Raw genomic sequence first — 24,351 nt, forward strand, 5'->3', positions numbered from 1 at the left:
TCCAATGGTAATTTATTTGCATTCTATGACTTTTTGCTCAAGATATGTGGAAATTTTGTCCTGGGCACAGCCTAAACTCCCACACACTGTGGAACGCTGTTATTTGCTCAACACAACAGCAGACAAAACCAACATGAAGGTAACACTGAAAATAATTATAATAGTAGTAATAATAACAATAATAATTATAACAACAACAACAGACACAAGCAACAGCTATTAGAAAACACTGTCTTTATTAATGATGTGTCACTGGGAGGTGAAACTTTGCATAGGAAAATAAAATCATTTAGCTTGCCTTAAGAGAAAAGAACCAGAGGATATTTTCAGTATAGAACAATGCATAAGGGTTAACAAAACCATATGCTCCTCCTAGGGCACCATGATATCTGCATTTAACTTCTAAGAGTTTGCCACAAGTAAAAAAAAAAAAAAAAAAAGAAATTACATGACAGTATGGTGTTTGATCTTCTGGAGGGAAAATCCCTCCAAAACATGTCAGAGCAGATTTTAAGAGAAAACAAAAAAGGTCTAAAAATATGGTAGAAGGACCCTGTGAAAAAATAGCTCTAGGATAACGAGTGCCATCAAATCGATAAGGTTCACTTCTCTTTTCGGTCTTTATGCATACACACACATAAAATTACTATAAACATTCTGCTTTAATGGCATTTTAGTAGTTCACAAGGGATAAAAAAGATGTCTTGACTGCCGTATCTACATGTGCAGGTTCACTTCAACTCTTCCATCAGTCAGAATGGATTAGCAGTTCTTTATGTTTCACTGTTATAGATTGAAGAATAAACTATGAACCAAATGTTAGTCCTTTGACAAGTCTTGTTTCAACCAAAAAAATGTTCCTCATGAGTAACACACCAACCTGTGTATGTCTGTGATGATCAGGCTGAGAGCAGTGAAAATGGGGCAAGAAAGGAATCCAAGGAAGAAAACTGGCCAGTGAAAAGCACAAGTATGGAGGATTCCTTTGCAGGAAAAATGGTGCCTCATAGAATGGAACAGTTTTCTGCTGCAAAATAACTAAATTAAAATGGAATTATGTGCTGCACAAACTAAAATGACCCTTGCTGAAGACTGTCTTCTGCTTGTGGGTCAGTATTCCTAGCCTGCAAATTGTGTATGTTCTCTGACAATCTCTGATGAAGCCTCCCCGCTGTGCATCCATCCATCCAACAGAAGTGAATAAAATCTAAGACAGAAAAGACAGTAAAAGCCAATCAAAAGTTTACATATGCTAACCACAGGCAGCACCACACTAGAGGAGTAGGAAACCATGAGAGCGAATAGATTTTATGGTACTTGCTCTGACTGTGCCACCAGCTCTGCAGACACCACTGAGAACATCGATGCTCTTTCCAGATGTGGCGGAAGCTCAGGCTTAGTAGCCACCACATGCCAAAAATGTCCAGAAAACCCCTTCTGTGACTGAAACAAAGACCAAGAGATTTCCTTGTTCAGTGTAATGCTACAACATTGCACAAAGCCAAGCTTTGTGGCCAAAATACTCTCAGATATTATCCAAGGCAGCAATGATGTAGCCAGCAGTTGGTATTTCTGGCAGAAAAGGTGATTTTTTGACTGCATTACTGCACCACCAAAGTGGACCATCTTTTCTGATAAGGGACCATTTCTCTGAGCTTTTGATTGCACTCTTGCAAGTCAAGTGATGTTACCCCTTCCCCAAGCCAGCAACATCTCCTACAATCAGGAAAAGCTTATGGCACCTACACCTCTCGATCGGCAACTGAAAGCAGTGAAGTGCAATTACCTCTCAGTGCAATTAATAATTCAGTGTGGAGCAAGCCCTGGCCAGACACACATCCACAGCTGCAGAGACTCAGGATGGCTACATGCTTCCATACTGGCATGAAAAGTCCAGTGTGCAAAGAGTGGATGTGTTGGGACACTGAGCACAAAACCCATGCAATGAAGGGTTTGGATTTAATAATTTAACCTTGTAGTGCTGTTTTGGTTTTTTTGTTTTTGTCATAAAATAACACCTTTTTGGGAAAAATCTCATTTTTAGTGAGTGTGGTCCCAGTAAGAGAACACACTTCTTCCTCAGATTTACTCCTGAATAAAAACCAGCTTGCCATCTCTGGGGGTTGAGATAAAAAAAAAAAAAATATTATGTCCCTGTATTCTGCACTGGTGAGGCCACACCTCAAATACTGTGCTCAGTTTTGGGCCCCTCACTCTAAGAAGGGCATTGAGTTGTTGAAGTGTACCCAGAGAAGTGCAACAAAGCTGGTGAAGGGTCTAGAGAACAAATCTTACAAAGAGTGGCTGAGGGATCTGGAGTTTAGTCTGGAGAAGAGGAGGCTGAGGTGAGACCTTATTGCTCTCTATGACTAACTAAAATGAGGTTGTAGCGAGGTGGCTGTTGGTTTCTTCTCCCTAGTACCAGGTGATAGAACAAGAGGAAATGGCCTGAAACTGTCCCAAGCATGGTTTAGGTTGGACATTAGGAAAAATTTATCTACCAAAACAGTGGTCAGGCATTGGAATAGGCTTCTCTGAGAGGTGGTGGAGTGACCATCCCTGGAAGCACTGAAGAAACATATGGACATGGCACTTCAGGACATGGTGGGCTTAGGCTGACAGTTGGAATCAATGACCTTAGAGGTCACTTCCTTCTAAAACAATTTTATGATTCTATACACTGACAGACGTGAGCTATAATAATTGTTGTGGTAATAATTTTACGTTTGACTACTTCTCCCCCTAACCAAGAATACCAGTTATGAAACATGGACTGCAAGAGAATTTCAGCATCTTCAATTAAGAGAATGAACTAGAAATCTGGGAAAATAACTTGTGACTAATATGCAGATTTTATCAGCTTGTGGATCGGAAGCCCACAGTTTGCTGGAAGTTGTCTCCTTTTTGCTGAGTTTCCTCAGATGAAAAAGGCACTTGTGTTCTCTCACTGAATGCTTTGCCTCAGTGCCTTTTGCAGCATATGCTCAAGTTTGCAGTTGCTATTGATAGAATGGGAAAGAATTACAATTCTTAAGATTTCATATATTAAAAAAAAAAATTTAAAAATGATCTTTTAAAGTGTAAATTCTGCAGAATTTAAATTATAACTCAGATATTCACACTCAAACATCAGTCCTGGAAGCTTTCTGTTGCAAAATTTCAATAAAGGCTGCTGTGGGTCTCACTGGAGCTCACATACATGGATGAAAGCTGGCAAAGACAATAAAGCAGTAGAAGTGTTCAGACAGTCGAATGTCTAGTGAGGCACTTGAAAACTGCTAATTTGGAAAAGGACAGACATGTGACTTAGAACAAGAAGAGCTTGCTCTGTGATCATTAGCTGAAACCCTGGGAGCATCCATGGGATTAGCAGAGAAAGACATCTTAGCAAGAGGGCACAGGCTGGGAAAGCAAAGGATGTGAAGGATGCCCATTCTCTGTGTACAATTTCAGAGCAAGCATTTCTTGAACTCATCAGCCCCAGCACCAAGGTATGGGAAGCTGAAGTCATCCATCATAACCTACAAAAAGGACAAAAGTGGTATCAAACACAATATTACTCCTGAAGGACTGGAACTTACAGAATCATAGACTGTTTTGGTTTGAAGTGACCTTTAAAGGTCATCTAATGACCATCTAAAGGTCATCAACCTCCTTGCAGTAAGCAGGGATATCTTTAACTGGCTCAGGTAGCTCAGAGCCACAACCACAAAATTACTCTCGACCCTAGTTTTCTGCAGGGAACAAACCCTTGCTTCCATCCCCCCCAAAAAGCAAAATAAATAACAAAACCTAATCTTTTGCTGAAGTGTCAAGATGCTAATGCTGCTGGACTCTGTGACAGCAGTAGATTTGGAACCCCTGTGGCAGGGACAACCACTTCTAGAGCACTACTCCTACCCCAGGTGTTGGTGCAACACTGGGAGTTTGGGGGAGAAAGTGCTCAAGATGGTGCACATGGGCCTAGCAGACAGAGCAGCTCTGCCCCTACCATTCCTCACCTCTAACTCTACAGCCACACCAGAAGAGATGAGAGACTAAATAGGGAAGTGCAGCAGGGGCATTCCACTGCCCAATCCTGTTTTCCCTTCTTCTGCTCTGATTTGAGAATTTTGCAAGACGTTTCAATCAGAAAACGCTAGCTATGCCAAACTGAGATCCCATCAGTGTGCCACTGTAAATAGCTCTGAGTAGCAAAACTGATTTCCATGTTATTAGGCATGCAATAAAGCAAAGGCACCACACATAGGAAATGTATACATCTAGCTATAGAAATGCCTTTGTCACACTCGAGGGCTATAATGATGAATTATACCTGGAAACAAAATTTCCATTTCCTGGGCTCTTTCCTAAAGCATCATCATATGGATACAGATATATGAACTCACAGAATCTCTGAGATAAGGTGACTAAAGCTATCACAGTGGGTATGATGGGGTAAGAAAGGTGATACTCTCACTCAGTTAACAGGATACATGAGAACATAACACAGAAAACGTATCCCTAAGGAGTGTGAAAATGCATTAACTCCTTGATGCTCTTCACAATCCATTATCAGCTACAGAAGGCAGGCCGTAATACCCAAGTCCCAAGTGTCAAAGATTAAAGACAGCCATAATCAATTTTAATTACATTGTTTCATCCACCATCACCCTGCAAACAGGCCCGGAGACAATTGGATCAAGAAGTGAATTCCCATCAAGTGCAACAAGCTCATGTTCAGCAGGATAAGTTATCCCTTCCTATGGCTACAGAAAAAGAGTTTGTTCTCAGCACTATTGGGACAAGACCAGTTTTTAAACTGGCTCAGGCTGCAGATCACAGCCTTGCCAGCCACTGCAGCCCACAGGCTCGCTGCAGAGGGCACAGCTAGCCGAGCGGCCGCAGATAGCTGGCATACCCACCGCAGTGGTCTTCGTTATATCCAGCATTGGAAGCATAAAGCATTCAGCAACAGGATATTTTAACTCCTAAAACCAGTCAATTATGCTTGCTGAACGAGGCTGTGTGACTGGGTTGGTAAGCTCACCAAAGGAATAAGAGTGAAACAAAAGCCCTGTTTAAAATAGGTCGCTCCTTTAGAAAATGTCGTAATTACACACTGCAAAAGCATTTGCATGTGCAATGAGTAATACATGTTTCTTGCGATGAGAAAGCCTGGAAAAGCTTAATCAAAGCCTAGCTTATCAGCAACGGCTAATTGGCTTCCATAGTGCATCATCCAGCAGAATCTAGCATTAGTGCAAGCTTCGCCAACCATTAGTTGGCAGAAAATCTCAATTTATTTTGATAACAGAGGTCTTACACCTCCAGGGGTTTCCATGACCACATAATCAGGTGGTGCATCGGTGGCCCATCCCATGCCCTCCAGTCAGCATCACCCAGCTAATCAACTCGACAGCCAGAAAAGATGGGAACTGACCATGATGCAAAGAGCAATTTGGGAAGGAAGAAAAGTACAAGGGTGATACATAATGAGTTGAAATCTTTTTCTTTTTTAAAAAAAGAGAGTGCAAAGTAGAAGCTAATTAATAAACTGCCATGAGTAATGCAACCCAAAAATGCAAATAATGATGGACTGAAGTTTTCCCTACAGCGAGCTGTCATCTCAGTTTGTGAACTGGAAGGCTGATTTCCTCAGCGTTATGCAAAGAAATGGCCCTTTTCCCCTTTTATTTAGGCTTCATATTTGAGCTGCTGGGTCTTGTTTACACTGAGGTGGGTTTGCTGAAAAGGAATAAACCTAATCCTTCTCTTCCAGGGCATGACCTGCCTCTACAAAAATGTGGTAATATTCTGGGAAAGCATACCTTAGTAATTCCAGACTCAGATTTCCACCAGGATGCCACCATGACAACAAACGATGAGATCTAAAGAAGATCAGACCTTATGAGGGGGGAGGTTAAACACGTTTTATATAAGGATGAATTTATTCTTTCAACACTTCATCTGAAATCATCCTACATCTATGTCACAGCTTGAAATTGTTGTAACCAACCTAGTAGAAAATATCATGAGATATCATTGGATTGGTGCCAATCAACAGTTAGGAGCTATGACCACAATTTATTGCCATACTAAATCTAGTAATCACGAAATATTTTGGCCATTTCCTTTCAGTGACTAAATCAAGAGTGAAGTTCCAGCAGGATCACCTCTAAGCATCTTGTGGCTGTTCACCACAGGGACACAGCACAATATCTTCTTGTAGTCTCACATAGTTATCAAAAAAGCATGTATTGTACAGTGTAAACATAAATGAAATGGCTCTGAAAGCATCATAGAAGCATCAATACAGCACCTCACTGCTGAGAAGCTGAGCTCATTAGCACTGCCCCATTGACAACATCACATCAGGATCCAACCCATCCCCTCTTCATGACACTGTCTGGTGTTGAGTAGGTCCATCAGCTCATGCAGAGCTGGCCAAGACATATCTGAATGACGCATGGTGCATGGCACACTAGCCTTTATCATTCAAATCACCCAGCTAGGAAGCTCCAACTACAATGGTTAAACACAAGCAAAACAATCTAATTTTGTGCTTCAGAAGACCAACTAAGAGTCCCCTCACCATCTGTAAATCCAAGTGCCAGACCTGGGTGATTAGGACGGCGTGTTTCCTAGGTGATAAGCCTTTCATTTTTCTGGAAGACATTTGAAATAGAGCATAGGAAGATTAATCCTCCCCAGAGAAGGAAGAGTTCACTGGCTAATTTCTCTTGCATTTAGATGTAATAATTAGGTGTATTGATTCTTCTGCTTTGTTCCTTACTATTATAATGAAATAATTAAGACAACTTCAAGGAAATATTTGAAAGCTCTTTTCACGTTGTCTCTTCAAACACAGGCCACCTAACACTCAAAGGGAAAAGCAAATGCAGACTCTTGCCTTATTTATCTCCGTAATTCATCAGGCACCAACTTCAGGCAGCAAAGTGCTGCCTCAGGCTTCACTCCATTTGCTGCCTATCATGACTATGAACAGCAACACAAATGAGATCCATCTGGTACGATCAGGACACACATTGCTCTGCTAAGCTCTCACAGTAGTTTGTTGTCAAGGTGGGACTGGAGAGAGGCTGACCTCCTCCAAGAGTTATGAAGAAAAAGCAATATTTGTAATTCCCCTTGAAGAGCCTCGGTGTAGTATTCTTTCTAAATAAGATGCAAATGTTATTCTAGTTCAATTTTCTAAGTTTAAGATTCTTGAAAGATAATGCTGAAGTATCTGCACTGAAGAGCACTTATGATCTCCATTCTTTCAGACAGCAGCACAACCAGGTTTTTCAAATACAAGTATGAAATTACCCATTACAAGTATGAAATTATCCATGAAGAGCTCAGTTGTTGCCCTACATCCACAGGAGAAAACCGTAACCCGGAGACAACTGGGTTTGGAGCTCCCTGATGGTCCTCAGGGATGTACAGCTTGCTTGAATGGATCAAGGCCTGAATTACATATCTGCATGGATACTCAGGGAGAGCCAAAACTGGAACAACTATCAGAAGGATGAATGAAGATATTAAACATGCAAAAAGTTCTGAGAAAAGCCACTTAAATTGAAAAGGATTTTCTCATGTCTAATTCAACATTACTAATTTAACAACTGATAAGAGTTCTCTGATCTCTCCAGCATTTCTCAGATTTAAATAATTTTCAGCAATTTTCAAATAAATGGCTTTTAAAATATTAATCTTGTAAAAACACAGGGAAATGCACACGCATTTTGACACAAGCTTGCTTCAAAAATACCACTAAGCCCAGGTGACACAAAATCACCATCTCCCACCTGCTGAGAGGCAAATTTGATGACCAAAAAGATCAAGCTCCCTTCCGCAAAAGCATACAGATATGCTGTCCTGGGATATGACTCCACATGGGCTAGACTACTTAGGTCCAAAGTGACACCAAACTTTCCAGACATGAGACATTTACTGCAGAGTGTGATCTCTGGAGTATCTTGAGTCTCCTCCACCTTTTCCCTTCATGCAAAGCTCACTCAGACCCTCGTGACTGATGCTGCTTTGGCACAGTAATAGCTATCAGCATTTAATAGGTGTCTCCTGTACCTAGTGGTCACTTTGACAGCAGGGGTCTGCTGTTTTTTCGTGACTGAACACTTCAAACAGAAATCTTAGATGTGGCTACCTCTCAGGAGGAGGAAATATCTGAAGAATGTGTTTTTTTCTGATATTTATATTCACTTAGAAATGAAGGGTGCTTTATGTATGACTCACATCCATGTTTTTCACTTGTGATATTTTTAAACTCTGAGATCCAGCACTGACTGGAGTGCAAAAAGTGTGACTTTTCTCCCATCTTACCCCAAAGCGCCTTTCAGCCAGGTGCAGGTGACAGTAGGAACTGAGAATGGATCATCTCCAGGTTTACTAAGAAATAGTTTGGGGATTTATGAATTTCAGTCATATGTGAAAGCTAAAACCTGGCAGGTTTAATGGAAAAGAAATACATAGACACATCTCCTATGAGAATATCATGTATATTTGAAAAGAAACAGAAAAAAACACCCAGAATAAGGGCTCCATTTTCTCCCCTCCACCCAAGAGTACCTTTACAGACTAGATGATATCTAAATTAGAAAAAAAAAAAAAAAAAAAAACAAAAACACCAAAACAACAATACCCAATTCATTAAATAACCTAAGGAGATATAGCCTCATGACAAGTGATCCAATGTAGATTGTCTACATGAAGTTCTTCCAACTGCACATCCCTTCTCAAATTCAGCATGAGGGCATCACAGAGAAACCCAAGCCTGTCACAGCCACATGGTAGGGGCTGCACTCACAGTGTTCAGGTCTGAAGTGTCTAGACCTCAAAGAGCCAGAAGAGGCAGAAAATAAGCACAACAAATAATGATAAAATAGTTTCAGTGCTTTGAAACTGCTCCCTGGAGTCTGGCTTCTCTTTCAGCTTGGAGAAGGCTGAAGGGCTCCTTGCTGGAGCAAGGCTCACCAGGAAATCTTGTTGGTTGGGCTAAAATGTCTTTAACATCAGGCAAATGTAAATGCTGCCTTTCTTTAAATACAGTTTAGTTCCTTTAAAGCATTATTCAAGAGGCATAAATGCCAGCCTCAAGCTCAGACACACACAACTACATGTTCAAAGGAAAATCACAGGCAAGATTTTGCTCTGGGCAGAAGGATTTTGCTATTGGTTTTGCAAAACCATTTTTTTCTGCAGAAGCCAGAAAGAAGAGGAAAGTCAAGGCAGAAGAACCACGGGAACAGTCAGAAAAACAATCAAATCTGGAAACTTGAGAAAATGGAAGAGAGGGGGCAGCCAGGGGGAAGGAGGCTGTGAACACAGTGTCCATCACTGGACGTGGGACTGCACCAGATTCATCCTTACTGCCAGTGTGAATAACCACAAGTGCAGCACCAAAACATCTGAAGCTACTTACTATTATAAAAGAATTAGCCTGAAAAGGTCTGAAAATTTGTCTAACAATTCAGATCAAAAGGGGTAACATTATCACAGAGACCCATTCAGTGTGCACTGCAGCTCTCCAAGTGACATGGAATAGTTTTCTTTGCAGTAACCCAGAACGATACAAGATAGAGAGCTTAAATCCATTCCCATTCAGATAAGTTATCTCTTCCCTTCCCCACCAGCAGCTTTTAAAAGATGCATCTTGGACTTACAGCACTGGAGGGGTTTTATCTTCTCTGATTTTTAATTCACTGCCATCATAAAGACCTTTAGCAATATACAGTGTGAAGAGCACTTTCTCTTCGGATTGCCCTGCTTTGAGCCGGTTCGTACATTACGGTTACTTCATTACTTACATTGCATTACACAGGGCCAAACGAAGCCGCCGCTCACCTCTCTCAGATGTGCCCTGGGGCCAGCACAAGCCAGATGTTTCCCAGGGCCCCACATCAGGCAGAAAGGCTGGGCTGCCTGACTGCTTTACCCCAACTGCCCATCTGTGGTGTCAAGCCAGACAACATGCTTCTTACCCTCCTGCTAGCTTGAAAGTGGGGTAAATCAGAGAAATGCTGCAGATGAGGCAGCCGCATCATCAGGATAGACTAACTGTGGAGTGGCAATTAGCTAAACAAGTAAACAAACCCCCGAAATTTACAAAACAACAAAAAAATCCTGTTTGTGGGAGGCATCCAAATTCTGTTACAAAATCACAGAATCAACCAGGTTGGAAAAGACCTCAGAGATCATCAAGTCCAACCTATTACCTAACACCACCTGACAACTAAACCATGGCTCCAAGTGCCACGTCCAATCCCCTCTTGAACACCTCCAGGGATGGTGACTCCACCACCTCCTCGGGCAGCACGTTCCACTGGCCAATTACTCTTTCAGTGAAGAACTTTCTCCTCACCTCGAGCCAAAACTCCCTTGGCGCAGCTTGAGACTGTGTCCTCTTGTTCTGGTGCTGGTTGCCTGGGAGAAGAAGACCAACCCCCACCTGGCTACAACCTCTTTTTAGGTAGTTGTAGAGAGCAATAAGGTCTCCCCTGAGCCTCCCCTTCTCTAGGCCAAACAACCCCAGTTCCCTCAACCTCTCCTCATAGGGCTTGTGCTCAAGACCTCACACCAGCCTTGTTGTGTGTTTTTAGTGACCTCATGTGTGGTTTTAGTGACAGTTTCATCAGGAGTTGAGGGATAAATTGCAAGTTTAGCAACCATGTCCAACCAACACACGAAGTTTTTGCCCTGTTATTCAGTTACTATCTAACAAAATGGCACCTTGGCCAGAAAATCCCATGGGTTTTCTTGACATGTTCAAATCAGAGTGCTCCCACAACTTGTTGCCTAATTCCTGACCACTGTTTCTTCAAGACATCTTTTTCCTGAACCTTTCCCATCTGTATGTTCTACACGTCGGCTTCAAACATCATGAACAATACAGGTGGTGAAAAACAGACTGCAAGAAGCTCACTTTCCTCGTTGATGGCACCTGTGCTTCCTTGGTAAGGCAGAAAGCTGATGAAATGCCAGGAGGCCAGTCTACAGGGAATATGAGTGCTATATGTGGCACGTTGAATCTCATTTCCCTGCGTACCACCATATGGAACAGAATCTCAGCAGCATCAAACGTTTACCTAAACTCCATTAATGTCTTCTCCAAGCCAATATTTATAGCATACACACCAGTAGCTGCTGTCAGAGTGTGTATAAATGTTAAACTGAACTGTTAAAGAAACATAATGACAGATGTAGAGATGCTGAAGAGTGCAATCTATTCTAATTTATGATAATTTATTTCCATCATCTGGAGCCCTATTCAGAAGAGAAAGCTGAATGCATCCCAAAAGGCATCACGGGATGGAGTGTAAAAATCTCCAGAAAAAAAAAAAAATCTCCTTTTAAACCAAGCAAGAGTACTCTTGTCCTAACATCCAGGACATGCTTAGCAATCTCTCTGTGCAGAAGTAATACAGATGTGGGGTACTCAAGCCCTGCCTCCAAGCAGCCCAATGACACACAGGTTTTATTGCAAGCTGGGAATTGCTGGGAACTGTTTGTCCCAGGAGAGATGTTTGATCATTGCTGAGTCACTACTTTTGGGGGACTAAGCTGTGCAAAATACATTTATTAGCTCTGTCAGATCCTCTTAAGCTGCATCAACAACAAACACTGCATCCACGGGTGGCAAGAACTAATGAGCACATAGAACATTTTGGGTTGGAAGGGACCTTTAAAGATCATCTACTCCAACCCCTCTGCAATGAGCACAGACATCTTCATCTAGAGCAGATTGCTCAGTGCCCTGACCACACTGGCCTTGAACATTTCCAGGGATGGGGCTGCCACCAATTCCCTGAGCAATCTGAGCCAGTGTTTCACCACCCTCATTCTGAGAAATGCCTTCCTTGTATCTAGTCTAAATATCCTCTCTTCTAATTTAAACCATCACGCTTTGTCCTGCTAAAAAGATTGTCCCCATCTTTCTTACAGGCCCCTTTTAAGTCCTGAAAAGCTGCACCAAGTCTATCTCTACTCCAGGCTAAACAACCCCAAATCTCTCAGTGTGTCCTCATAGCAGAGGGGTTCCATCCCTCTGGTAATTTTTGTAGCCCTCCTCTGGATGGAAAATTGCTTTTAAAAATGACTGAATGATGCCATGGTGACCTATATGATGACAGAGAGAGCTTTATTTAACATCTTATCATCACAAGCTGTGCTCGATCAGTTGTGCCACAAGACCCAAGCCCTGTCCCAGTCTCCTGTTGCTGTTGTTCTGCTACAAAAACCATGACAAAGGGGATGAAAAAAAAAGAAAAGCAGTGACAACCTGCGGTCCCTAAAGTGGGGAGTTCAGTCAGGCCAGAGGCAAGGAGCTCATTTTCACAGCATCAGCCCTCCCCAGGACGCGCAGTAGCATGGGCAGAGGCAGCAGGCGGCTCTGTGCCGCGTGGCACAGCCGGTGTCCCCTGCATATGTCGGCCTGCCGCGAAGCCAGCTCCTGCTGCCTGCCAGGGCCTCGCAATCTGGACAGGCACAGATTTAGCGCTGGAACAGGCGTCCTCTCTGCAGAGCTGCCTGCCACGAGTGATAGGCTGCAACGGTGGCAGCGGGAGCGCACACAGCCCATGGAGCCAGCCCAGCAAAACAGGGAGGTTCACCAGCACAGCCTGACAGGTCTCTGCTACATGCACGGTGCAGCCTCTTGTGCAGCTCTGAAAAACTCCATGTCTGACCAAAAGAGGGCTAGGCATACAATGTGTCTGCCACATGAGGAAAGGCTGAGAGAATTGAGTTTGTTCAGCCTTCAGAAAAGGCGGCACCTTATCATCGTGTTCCAGCATTTAAAGGGTGGCTACAAAGGAGATAAGAGAGCGCCTTTTTACAAGGAGTGACATGGAAAAGATGACAGGTAATGGGTACAACTTACTTCTGGAAACATTTCAGTCAGACACTAGAGGAAAATTTTTCACAACAAGAGCAATCAGACATTGGAATAATTCCCCTAGGGAAGTGCAGGAGTCTTCAACACTTGACACTTTTGGGACCTGGCTAGACAGGATGCTGGGTCATCTTGTCTAGACCACAGTTTTCCCAAGAAAGGTTGGATCCTTGAGGGGTCCTCTCCAACTTGGTGTTCTTTGATTCCATGAATCAAAGCACAGACTACAACACCAATATGCACAACCTGTCTTAAAAATCAGACAAAAAATTTCCATCAAAATAATTTTCTTCATTTTAGACTCACTCATCTTTTTCAAAGAAAAAAAAAAAAGAAGAAAAAAAGATTTAATCTCTCAAAAAATGTTGACCGTTCTTTGCAAGTTCCAGTGCTATGGGCTGTGGTGGGCCTGTTAAGCTGTGTGCTACTTCATACCCACATTTTGCCTGCCTGCATAGAAAGCCAGCAGCCTCAAACTGGGCACTTGGCAGGGATTAATCAATATACGTGCCCAGTCAACATCATACAGCGTTGCTTCTGCTCTCTGAGGGGTCAAACTTTATAATTATCCCACTTGAAATGGATTCTGCTTTGCAGTAATAGCTCAGCTCCTGGCCTCAACCCTCTCAATGAGTAATTCCATCAAGGAAACTCTTCTTGCAGCACCATTCACCGAGGCAGATTAAAAATGGGGAAAGAATATGTTCCGAAAGAAGCTCTACTGATCCGTACTCAGGAATAATCTCCCTGTCCACATGCCTTTGGTCACCAGTTGGAAAAGTCAGTTTGCAGTGGACTCAGTGCTTGGCAGTATGCAGCTTTTGCACTTTTATCCATACTCAGATACATCCTTGTGTCCATGTGCAAGACTGGAACAAAACGCTGCTAAGGCACAACAGCAGACACTCTGTATATCAGTTGCTGAGATCAAAGGCACACAGCAGCAAAGAATTTAATTAAAATGTTCAAATTAAACAGGAAGGCATCCATTGTTTAATTTTTTTGGCAGGCATGGTCTTTCAACCCGGGGCCTAATTCAACTCCAGCATGATGACTGCCCTTGGAGATGGCAATCAGGAGAGCTCTGCCAGATTTATCGGCCACTGGATTTGGCAGTGGGGGAATCCCACACTTGCTGTGGCTTTCAAGCACAGTCTCTCAAAAAGCACTTGGAGAAGCTGCTCAACTCCAAAGGACAATTGTTGCTATATAGGTATTCTGCATTGATAAGCCTATTTCCAGTGTCAATCTTAACCCTATTGGGCTGGATATACTCCACCATGGGCATCACTCCCCCTTACAGATCCAACAAGAAAGTGTGACCTTGCCATGTTCAACCACTTGCAGCCACCACTCTCCTCATATAAAAGTTGTTTTTAATGGGGTAAAAAAAAGATGCAGAGCAGTAGGGTTTTTTGGTGTGTGCAGAACAAGCCCTGCACAATTTGCAGCCAGGGTAAGCAACAACATGGTTTTAAACTTGCACTCAAATGGGTGATTTGCCTTGCTTTGAGCATAATTCCAGCACACAGCCAGAGAGAAGATTATTCTTAGAACAGTTCAAGCAAGGCTCAAGTTTGTTTGTTAAATAACTGTAAGATACTTCCTGGCATCCTAGAGTATTTTGATTTGGATGTTGAAGGCAGCCATCGCCATAATATGGCCCACAGGGAGGCTGAACCAAGAAGCCAGTGGTCTCCTTGGTTTTTGGAAGCCTAGCAAGTAAGACTTTGCTACTTCTATAGCATTATTTGAGGTGCCACAGAGGCTTTTTACCTAATATTAGGAAGATCAACAAATGACATATCAAACATGGGCCCCAATACAAGAACACAAAATGCCAAAGGATTTGAGCTGAGGCTTATTACTCCAAGCCAAAGCTCTAGTACTTCTCATGGAATAAAGACCAAGTTGACAGGTCAGAAGTTTTGCAAGACAGCCAAATCAGATTTCTGACATTGGGTCTGGGGCTGTACACCTCTCATCTGAAAATGTATAATGCTTTATTTAAATCCTCCTGCTCCATAGTTTTTCTCATTCTTCCTTAACACAGGAACAGGACACTACCTCCTGCTTGCACATCTCAGTGCCTAGGATGCTTGTTGGGGTCTTCTTAGCAAAGATGCATCTCCAGTCCCACAGCAAAAGCGCTATGGTCTCTGACCACTCTGAAAACACCCTCACTAACTTTTGGCTTGTGATGGCACTGCCAAACTGGGGCTGGGGCATCTGCACCAGCACTTCTCTCAAACAGAAGCCCACAGAGCTCCCTCTGACCTTTATCCCAAGCTCCAGGCTGCAGCACTTTCTGCTCCCCACAGCATTATCTCAGCATCTCCCACGGGCTCTCTCTCTGACACAGCCTTCTCCCCAGATGCATTTTGGAAAAGGCACAGACAGAACAGATTGTTCAAAGAAACACATTTGTTTATCCTTTAGAACATCACAAAGAAAGGAAAGATAAACAATAAAGACCAATGAGCATATTACTTCAGCCTTCCTGGGCCATTTTGCCTGGGTGGTGCACATACCCCACTGCCTTAAGTTGCCTTCCTCTCCACACTGAGGGCCATAACATTGTTTCATGCCACAGACAGCTGCTCAACTGGAAAACCCCCTCTCTTGAGGGACCACATCAGTTTAATCCTAGCAGCATTGTGAAAATACTCAACCATGGCAGCAACCAAGCTGTCTGGTGACAGATCCCCTGCCTAGGTGTCACTTGCTACAGCAAACCACCAAGCCTGACAGGCTCAGGAGCTCTCACCTCACCATGAATTTCAGCTTACATCTGGTCAGCTTGCAAATGCATGCAAATACTGCATATAAAAAAAAAAAAAAGAGAAATCTTCCAGACTGTGTACTCATGGATGTGCCCACACTCATAGGCTGGTATTGAGGCAACAACCCATAATTTTTGTTTATATAAAAGGTGCTTATGGAATATTTCCCTAACCGAATGCCATTACCAAACCCTTTCAATGCCGTAATGTGTATATACAATTATTTAACCTCCCCATCATTTTAGGCAATTTAACAATTTCCTTAAGAATAGGGACCAATATCAACTTTTCTAACTGACTGAAGTATTCTGAATGGAAAAACTCTGCTTCCAAAGATAAACCCAAGAAGTCTCTACAACGGCCAGAAGACAAAACTGTGCAAATTAAACAAAGCAAAAGCTTACAGTTTGTCTATATTCAGTATTCTTTTGCCAAAAAGCAAGCAAGCTGTCACCTTAGCAACTATGTCACACTTTGCAGCACATATGCCACTTTGAACAAACACCTTGGAAGCAGCACCTCCACACTGTATGTTCCTTTCCATAATGTTCTTTACAACACTTTGCAGATTCCCCTCCAAAAGCCATTAAGATGCTCTTTGCCCAGCTGCCAGGCTGGCCAGCTAGCCAGCCAAGTGCTGTTTCCACACTACTTCCCAGGGCTGCAATACTCCTTCACCACTTTTATTTGGTGCCAAGGAAAAAAGCTTTGCTTGCAGAGGTGTGGCATTGCTTCCCATCACCAGCCCTGCACAGATCTCAGTGTTACCTGTTTTCTGCCTCTCCCTTTCTCCTGCACCAGGAGGAGGTCCTATCTCTTGGAGCAGTATGGAGACTTCAAAGAGTGATCAGGAGGTTTCCTGCCCCTTGGGATCACACTCAGTGCCACGAATCCATATTAAATCAGAGACCACGGGATCCAAATGATGAAAGAGTTTTATTATAAGCACCTCCAAGCCTGTCCTCCCCTGACTGCAACATTTGAATCCAGAGATGTCAACACTCAGGGCTTTTACTCGGGGCTCCAATTATGCAGATGCCGATTTACAGGACTGATGACTGAAACAACTCCCTCATAAGAATTGTCAAGGAGACTTTAACTGTGTATGTCTAATGACAGAACCCTCTATCTCCATGCATCTTCTTACTAGTTTGAAAGTCAGATCATTTTTGTTTTTCTTTTCATAGAAACCTGGTTTGCATATATAATCAAATTTAGCATTAATGAGCCTCTCTCCTCATCTTCTATTCCTAATGCTTCAAACAGCCACATTTGGATAGTGGCAGCAGATTCTGCCATCAAGAAGATGGCTTACCACAAGGGGATTTTACCAGTTTCACCCAGAGATCTCCACAGAAGTATGTAACTCCAAAACCCCCTTCACTCTGGAGCCCTGCATTTCAACTGTGTGTGATAATCCCACATAACTTGTTTGTACTAGATCCCACTTAGGCCTGCTTAAGAACCATAAGGATTTAAATTAATTTTTAGGTGACCTTTTAAAATTAACTCTTCCATAATTACAATCTGAGCCTAAGAGAAAAATAGAAGGCACTTTTCAGGTGAAAGATGACATCTATGTGCAATGTGGTCAGGCACTGCTGACCTTTTCTCCTTTCCTCGATGCCTGTACCAGCATTTATGCCATTTTAACAGCAACTTTTTGATGGGACCAGATTAGTGGAGTTCTCAGTTTCCAACAAGATGTGCACACAGATAAAGCTGCATGTGAACAGCATGCAGAACACCACAGGATCACAAGACAGACTTCCTGTTCTTTCACTTGTGTTCAGGGTTTTCAGTCTTTAGGGCTTCCATCCTTTTTCTGATGCCCTGATCTAAAAGCATATAGTTTATCAAAGCCAAAGGTTTCAGAATCACAAGACTCCCAGAAGTTAAGACTTTAAGGCCACGAGGTAAAATACCATGTAGGCACTGTTACTGCTTCTGCTGCCTTTTATCCCAGTCCCACTGACAGTGACATATGGTTTTCACATCTGTCTTCAGCAAGGCTACAAAAACTTTTCAGATCTTTCCTATCACACAACAGAGCCTGATGCCTAACAGCAAAATCTGCTTTCCAGTTCTTCCTAACAAAAGTAACTTGTCCAACAGAGTTCCCCACCTGCAGATTACCAATGCCCCAATGTGTAGAAGTTCTAGGTCCAGTGACAAAGATGAATCAAGTCTGTTCTCAGGGCTTGGGTGTGTTCTCTGTTGTTTCACTGTGGCAATTTTTGCCTGTCCAGAGCTGCACTGTATTTTGCATGCATTATGCTAAGCTGCCTGTAAGAAATCATCCAATTAATGACAGCTTACAGAGAAGGTTTAGTTACATGGTAATTACCTTTCTAATATTAAAATGCCATGGAAATGGATTTAATTTTTTTAAAATTAACTGGCACGTGTTTTATTGACCTGACTCTACACATACAACACCTTTGAGGGGAAGTAACTGGGAGAAAGCTTTCAAGAACAGCTAAGTACCTACATGCCAAGGCAGGCATCACAAGAATTGGCAATACCTTTTTTAGATGTGTTTGTGTATCTCATGTACTAAGATGGATGGAACCAGCATTAAATGCAGCATCTAATCTTGGCATTGCGTGAGGAACATCACCAAGCAGAAATATTCTTTTTATTATGGCTTTTCTTTCAATATGAGAACAAAGACCAAATACTCAATTTTTCCAGCCTTGCATCCATGAGAAGCACTAAGTTTCAGCCATCACCTCTGCCCTTGCCAGAGTAGACAGCAGCCAAAAAGCAAATAAACACAACCAAATGTAATGAAGACTCTCAAGCAACTGTAAAAGATCTCAGGCCCATAACACACTACACAGAGGCACACTACTAATAACATGCCTCACACAAGAATTACCTTCTTAATACTTTCTTCATTTATTTTCAGTACCTTAAGAAGTCTAGTGTTTTCTAGGGCATACTTGAAAGCATGCACTACTTATGTCCATTCATATGCATGCAAATATAATCCAACAAAAGCGCTCCATGGGCAGATGAGCAATCAGCACGGGGACAAAAAACAAGACTTATTATCAATCTTTCAAGATTCAGATTCTCTTTGCCTTCCAAATACACATCTGCTTGCAAGGCAAGGGTGCTAACCCTTTTAGAATCTATGCAATCAAGGCAAGCTGACTCTTGCCAGGCTGACCACAGCCTGGCCTTTTTCCTGGCTCACCACTGAAACGATGACACCATGATGGCAAGGAAGAAAAGCAAAATTAACTTGGTCCATGTACACAAAGATCTTTCAAACCACCTTGCAATTGCTTTGTCCAGTTTCCACCAGAAATGAATGAGGATTTGTTGCCCAAATGCCTTGCACTGCTTCTGAAACCTTTGGCACATGCTATGGAGACGCTCATGAACAGTGATGATCTGCAGTCATGCACAGCCTGGAATGTATTTTTTCTGCACAAAGGCAATAGTTAAAACAACTCTTCAGACACACTCAGGTTCACTGAACATCCTAATGTCCACTTCCACATTGTCCTATCAAGAAAAGCCCCAGCACATTCAAAATTTGTCCTGCCACATAAATGACTTACATCTACCCTCTAAGCTCTGGCTTAGAGCTACTTGCATGGCCTTTGTACCCAAAATACCCACATTCTGCTGCACCTATACCAGCCTGGGCAGGGCTGCTAGCTGGTAGGGCAGCCACCATGTTGCATGGTATTTCAAAACAACAACCTGCAGACAATCAGCAAAGCAATCACAGTGCCTCTCAACTTGCAAACCAGTGGAGTTTCTGCACCTCTGCTATTCATCAAGGATTACATGGAAAGATGTTATGGACAGCACTGCAACTCCTGTTATTTTACACTGAAACTAGACCCACGTCAGGTTGCTTTGGGTCTGCAGAAGGCAAGCAGTTTGTGGCAAATCTCTGCAAAGATGCACCAGAAGTAACTGCAAACCTCTGACAGGTAGCCACCTAATTGTATGAGGAGGTTCATATGCACATCACACTGCATGGGCAGAGTCCTGCTTTTCACTTGATTTGCTTTTGTAGGCCTCCAGAGAGAAGATGACTAAACAAACTCACCACCACTGCTTGCCTTGCTCACTTATTGCAGACCCAAAAAAAGGCAGTCTTAAGACATCCAGAGATCCATAAGACTGAAATTAATCCAGGGAGACGAGTGAATGTATTTCTTCTCTTTAATCTTTCCTTATTCATTACTGTTAGGTGCCCATATAGAAGAGTCATTTCTCAAGTGAAGTTGTAATAGTGTTTGTGACACTGCAACTGGTTGTAGTGCCACAGCAGATTATCATGAGAAATAAGCTTCAAAAGGACACCCTCTTCTCATGCAAAGATCTGTGGAGTTACAGCCAAGGGAATAAAGAGGAGCAAGAATAAACACAGCTTTTAAACAGCTTTTCCCTGCCCCCATCATACGTTATGAAGCAAAAGTTGACTCAAAGCTGGAAATACCCAGGGCCTATCTTGTACAGCTGCATGTCGTTTTCCAAGCTCAGATTTGTGACCCACATGCTCTAAGTACACAATTTATTATCAAGGTAGAGTTCAAAATATGCAACTCTTGCTTAATTGCTACAAGTCATCTTTGGGTTTTGTTTTTTTTTTGGGTTTTTTTTTTTTCCTTTCCCTTAACCTTTCCTGGGTCTGAGCCAATGTTGTCTCTTAATGGCTTCTAAATGAAATTTCTTGGCTGAAAATAAAATTATGAAGTACACAGGAAATGCAAATGAAAACATATTACAGTGCTGTGAACATTCAGAAGAATAAGTCTTATCTCAGCATCTTCTGTCTGGGTGTTAGGTGACAGTCAAAGCAGAAGATTGAAGAGGGTCAGATAAAGGCCCTGGTCCTCAAGACAAAGGTTCATGTCTATGCCAGAGTACTGAAATTTGCACTCCTGTAGATCAATTTTGCAACAGTTACAGTTTCACATCTGAGAAACCTACAGCCACCTTAGTTGTCTGCAGACTTACAAATATTTCCACTCCTTAATACACACATTGAAGCAGCACCAATGTACAAGAAGTTTACTAATAAAGACTTGCTGACCCCTGAGCCTGGGTCTACCCAAATCACCTAAAATACAAGTGCAACTTCAAGGCTGGACTGCCTGGATCAGATGAGGATATTTTCAGTCTGTACCATCTCCACCCTACCAGCCTTTCTAAGGAACCCCCGTACTCTGCCATCTATGCTGAAACACCACAGAGCCCCCCACCCTGAGCACAAGAACCATCCAACACCCCAGAACTGCTGTGTCTCCAGCTGGGCTATGAACTTTATTTCTTTGCAGATGCAATCTAGGACTCAAGAGGGAGGTATTAGGAGGTGCCATGAGTAGTGTATGGGCTATAGTATACAAACAACAGAGCAGAAATGCCATTTTCCCCCTTCTCAGATTGCAGGCAGGGCTTTCCCCACCTGTGTCCTACCTGCTTGATTTTCACGCTGGAAATCCAGAACAGGGCTTTTTGTGAAACATGCATTAAAAAAAAAATCGTAACTTTTCCAAACCCCTCTCTTTTAGATGACAAATAAACCCAAAAGAAGACAACATTAAAATTACTTGCACTTGCTTTCCCAAATGTTAAAACTCTATAAAACTGGGGGTTATGATTCAGCTGCCACATCACCCACAGGACACTGGTCACACCCTCTGACAGGTGATAACTGTAAAGCTCTGAAAAACTCATCAGCACTAACAAGAGCAGGTTTAATAAATTCCACTGTCACTGGCACTTCTTGCATAAAACCCCCACTAACACATCATGTAACACCTGAAGTGAAACAGCTGTAAGTCCAGCAATTAGCAGCATAATTTGACTGTTCTGATCAAGTGAACCAAGGGCTGGTAGGGATTGTGGAAGTGACCACAAAATCAGCGGCAGCATTTGGGGTTGGTTTAAAATTATAATTAAGCTGGTGAAAGAAGTCTGAGGGAGAGATGGACACTTAATTGAGATGAGAGATGGTAGACAGAGGTGAAGAACAGTTAGTAGGCATGGTGAGAAGGAAGATTGGAGCAACAAGATGAGGTGCCCAGAGCTGGAACTTGGGTGATCCAAAACCTGTTCAAGTATATTAAAACAAAAACAAAAAAAAAAAAAAAAAGAATTCTTCCATGCTCTGAGATACCATACACTAAAATGTGTTTACTTATACATACATGTCAAAGGGGGAAGCAGTAATTTCTCAGACCATCTCAAATGTTAACACACTCTGCACTCTTCTCCCACATTCCCATACTGCCAAGGACTGACACACCTCAGCTGTGCCAGCCCAGCTCTGTTTACATCCAGCCACACGTGCATGTTATATATATACACAACCAGGCCATGTGCAGATACAGCAGCCAGGAGAGTTCTATATGGGGCTTCCAACCACGACAAAGGCAGCTTTTATATTCAGCTGCTGGAAGAAGTTACAGACCTAGGAAACTGCCAAGAGAAAAAGAGTTCCCGCTTGCTGTCCTGAGGATGCCAACACACATAGGGGAATAGTTTCCTCGAAGGGCACAGCCTGTGCCCACCAGCCCAGAGCCTTTCCTGGAGGACCTTGCTTCCCAAGTACCACCAGACACAGCTTCACTAGGCAGATAGCCAAAAGACCGATTTCCAGCAGCTATTTGCCATGGAAATAGCTTTGCTTCCCGTTCTTCTGCTCCTCGGTGAACGCTGCAGAATAGTTGAAGCACCCTCAGAGTGGTATCTGCGTCTCAATGCCTGGATGTCCTGATGTCTCCTTGAGGCAGGAAGAGCAGTACCAGGTGGGTTCCCAGGACCTCTGAGTGAGGAACGCAAGGGACCTCGTCCATCCTTTACATGCAGATCATGCTGCTGTGGTGCCACCTTGTCCCAAGCCCACGGCACCACCACATTCCCCCATCACCCAGCTCAGCAGGACCCGATGCTTCGAGGCACTCAGTGGAGGAGAAGAGCTGCTGACTGCCGGCAGGGACTAGGTCCAGGGCGAACAGCTGCCCCCGGGACGCCGAAACAGCCTCTCGCCAAGCCCCTGCGGCCGGGCTGCGCGCAGCGGGTGCGAACATGTGGATCAAGGCACCCGCAAGCGTATGGGCCCCCCAAAATACGCGGCTTACATAATTCCCCAGCCAGTCAGCGTTAGGAGAATGTGATTAATCCTCCATGACATGTTCTGAACTTTCCGTTCAGAGAGGCTCTCTCCTCCCGCAGACCTACTGGCGATGAATGTCATTTGACCTGCAGACTTCACTACGAATGAGCATCAGAGCAACAAACAGTGACATTGCTCCGCAAACCAATTATCTGCCTCCTTCCCCGCTCGGCCCAGAGACAAGTTTACTAAATGCATAATGAGCATTTTTATTTTTTTTCCTTGTTTAAAAAAAAAAAAAAAACAAACACAAATAATCGTTCGCATCCAGCACAGCGCGGGGAGGGGGGGAGGTGGGCAGCAACAAACCAAGCCTTCAGCTTGCTCCGCGGCTACCTCCCTGCAGGACGAGAGTCCCGAGGGTCTGCTCCTCACCCCCAGCCCCGCCGTGCCCCCTATCCCCAGCCCCTCCGTACCCACCGTCGCCGTCCCAGCCCAGCTCCCACCTGTTCCGCGGGGAGCGGCGCCGTGCGCGCACTTTGGGAACAATCCCCTCTCCTCATCCCACCCACAGCCGAAGTGCTGCCCCAACACCCCCGGGACTCACCCACTCGAGCACCCTGAGGAAGGCCAGCGGCTCCTTCACCACGCGGAAAGTGCCCGCGGAGGCGAGCTGTGGGCAGAGAGAGGAGTCAGCACCGCGCCCGCTCCGCGCTAACCCTCCCCGAGTCCCCTCATCTCACGCATCTCTCTCCCCGCACCTGGTCCACCGCCTCCATGGCGCCGCAGCCCCGCGGAGCCGAGCGGAGCGGTGCGGAGCCGCCCGCCCGCCAGCCGGGGATGCGCGCGCTGCCCCCGCGCACGCCGGGCGGAGCAGTCGGGCGGGGCCCCGCGCCCCCCGCACCGCCCTGCGAAGCCGCCCCGCACCCGGCACCGTTGCCTTTTACCTCTCACAGGCAGTCCGGCACTTTTAAAATCAATGCTAATTTTGGGCGTTTGTTTAAATAATTCTTTTATTTGGGGGCAGGAAGGAAAAGGGAAAAAAAAAAAAAAGAAAAAAAAAAGAAGACAGCAAAGTGCCTCCCCCCGCGCCTGCAAAGCAACTGGGAACGTTCCCGAGGGAGAGGAGCTGGCACCACATTGCACCGTGTCCCGCCATCCCCTCTCGCTGCCCCCCCGCTCCGCGCGGCAGCTCTCTCCTGGTTTCCGAGCAGTTCCTTGACAGCAGAACAGCGGTTCCTCTCTTGCTGTTGTCCTGGCCTCATTTCCCAGCATGGCCTTAATAACTATAGTACATCCTGGGTGGCATAGTGTGGCAGGAATAGTGATTCCCTCTGTCCATCTGTCCCTGTGCTGCCCTTGCTTGCTGACAGAGTTTCCATTTCCTTGGGGCATTATCACCATCAGGGTTTTGTGATGGAGCCAGGTCCTGCCCCAGAAAAGGTTCAGGAAAGCACTGAGGGCATAAATCCATCACCCTATTTCAGTCCCGATTCTGCAAACATTTGCATATTCAACTTAGCTGCCACCCTGACAACCAGTTGTGCCACCAGAAGGACACCAGTGCTCAAATAGGATTTGGGCCT

General features: G+C 44.0%; 1 protein-coding gene across 1 annotated transcript in view; it reads right to left on the reverse strand.

Moving 5' to 3' along the window:
• Nucleotides 1-23,559, reverse strand: part of SYNPR (synaptoporin) — a 112,690-nt gene extending 89,131 nt beyond the window's left edge. Inside the window, exons 1-2 of the mRNA XM_054387304.1 lie at nucleotides 23,527-23,559; nucleotides 23,373-23,438 (exon numbers count right to left, since the gene is read on the reverse strand). Of these exons, the coding sequence (XP_054243279.1) occupies nucleotides 23,373-23,438; nucleotides 23,527-23,544 (84 nt within the window). The 5' untranslated portion in view covers nucleotides 23,545-23,559. The remainder of the gene's footprint in view (nucleotides 1-23,372; nucleotides 23,439-23,526) is intronic.
• Between the last annotated feature and the right edge of the window lie 792 nt (nucleotides 23,560-24,351).

The sequence above is a fragment of the Indicator indicator genome, chromosome 15 (assembly GCF_027791375.1).
Source record: "Indicator indicator isolate 239-I01 chromosome 15, UM_Iind_1.1, whole genome shotgun sequence".
Lineage (NCBI taxonomy): Eukaryota > Metazoa > Chordata > Aves > Piciformes > Indicatoridae > Indicator > Indicator indicator.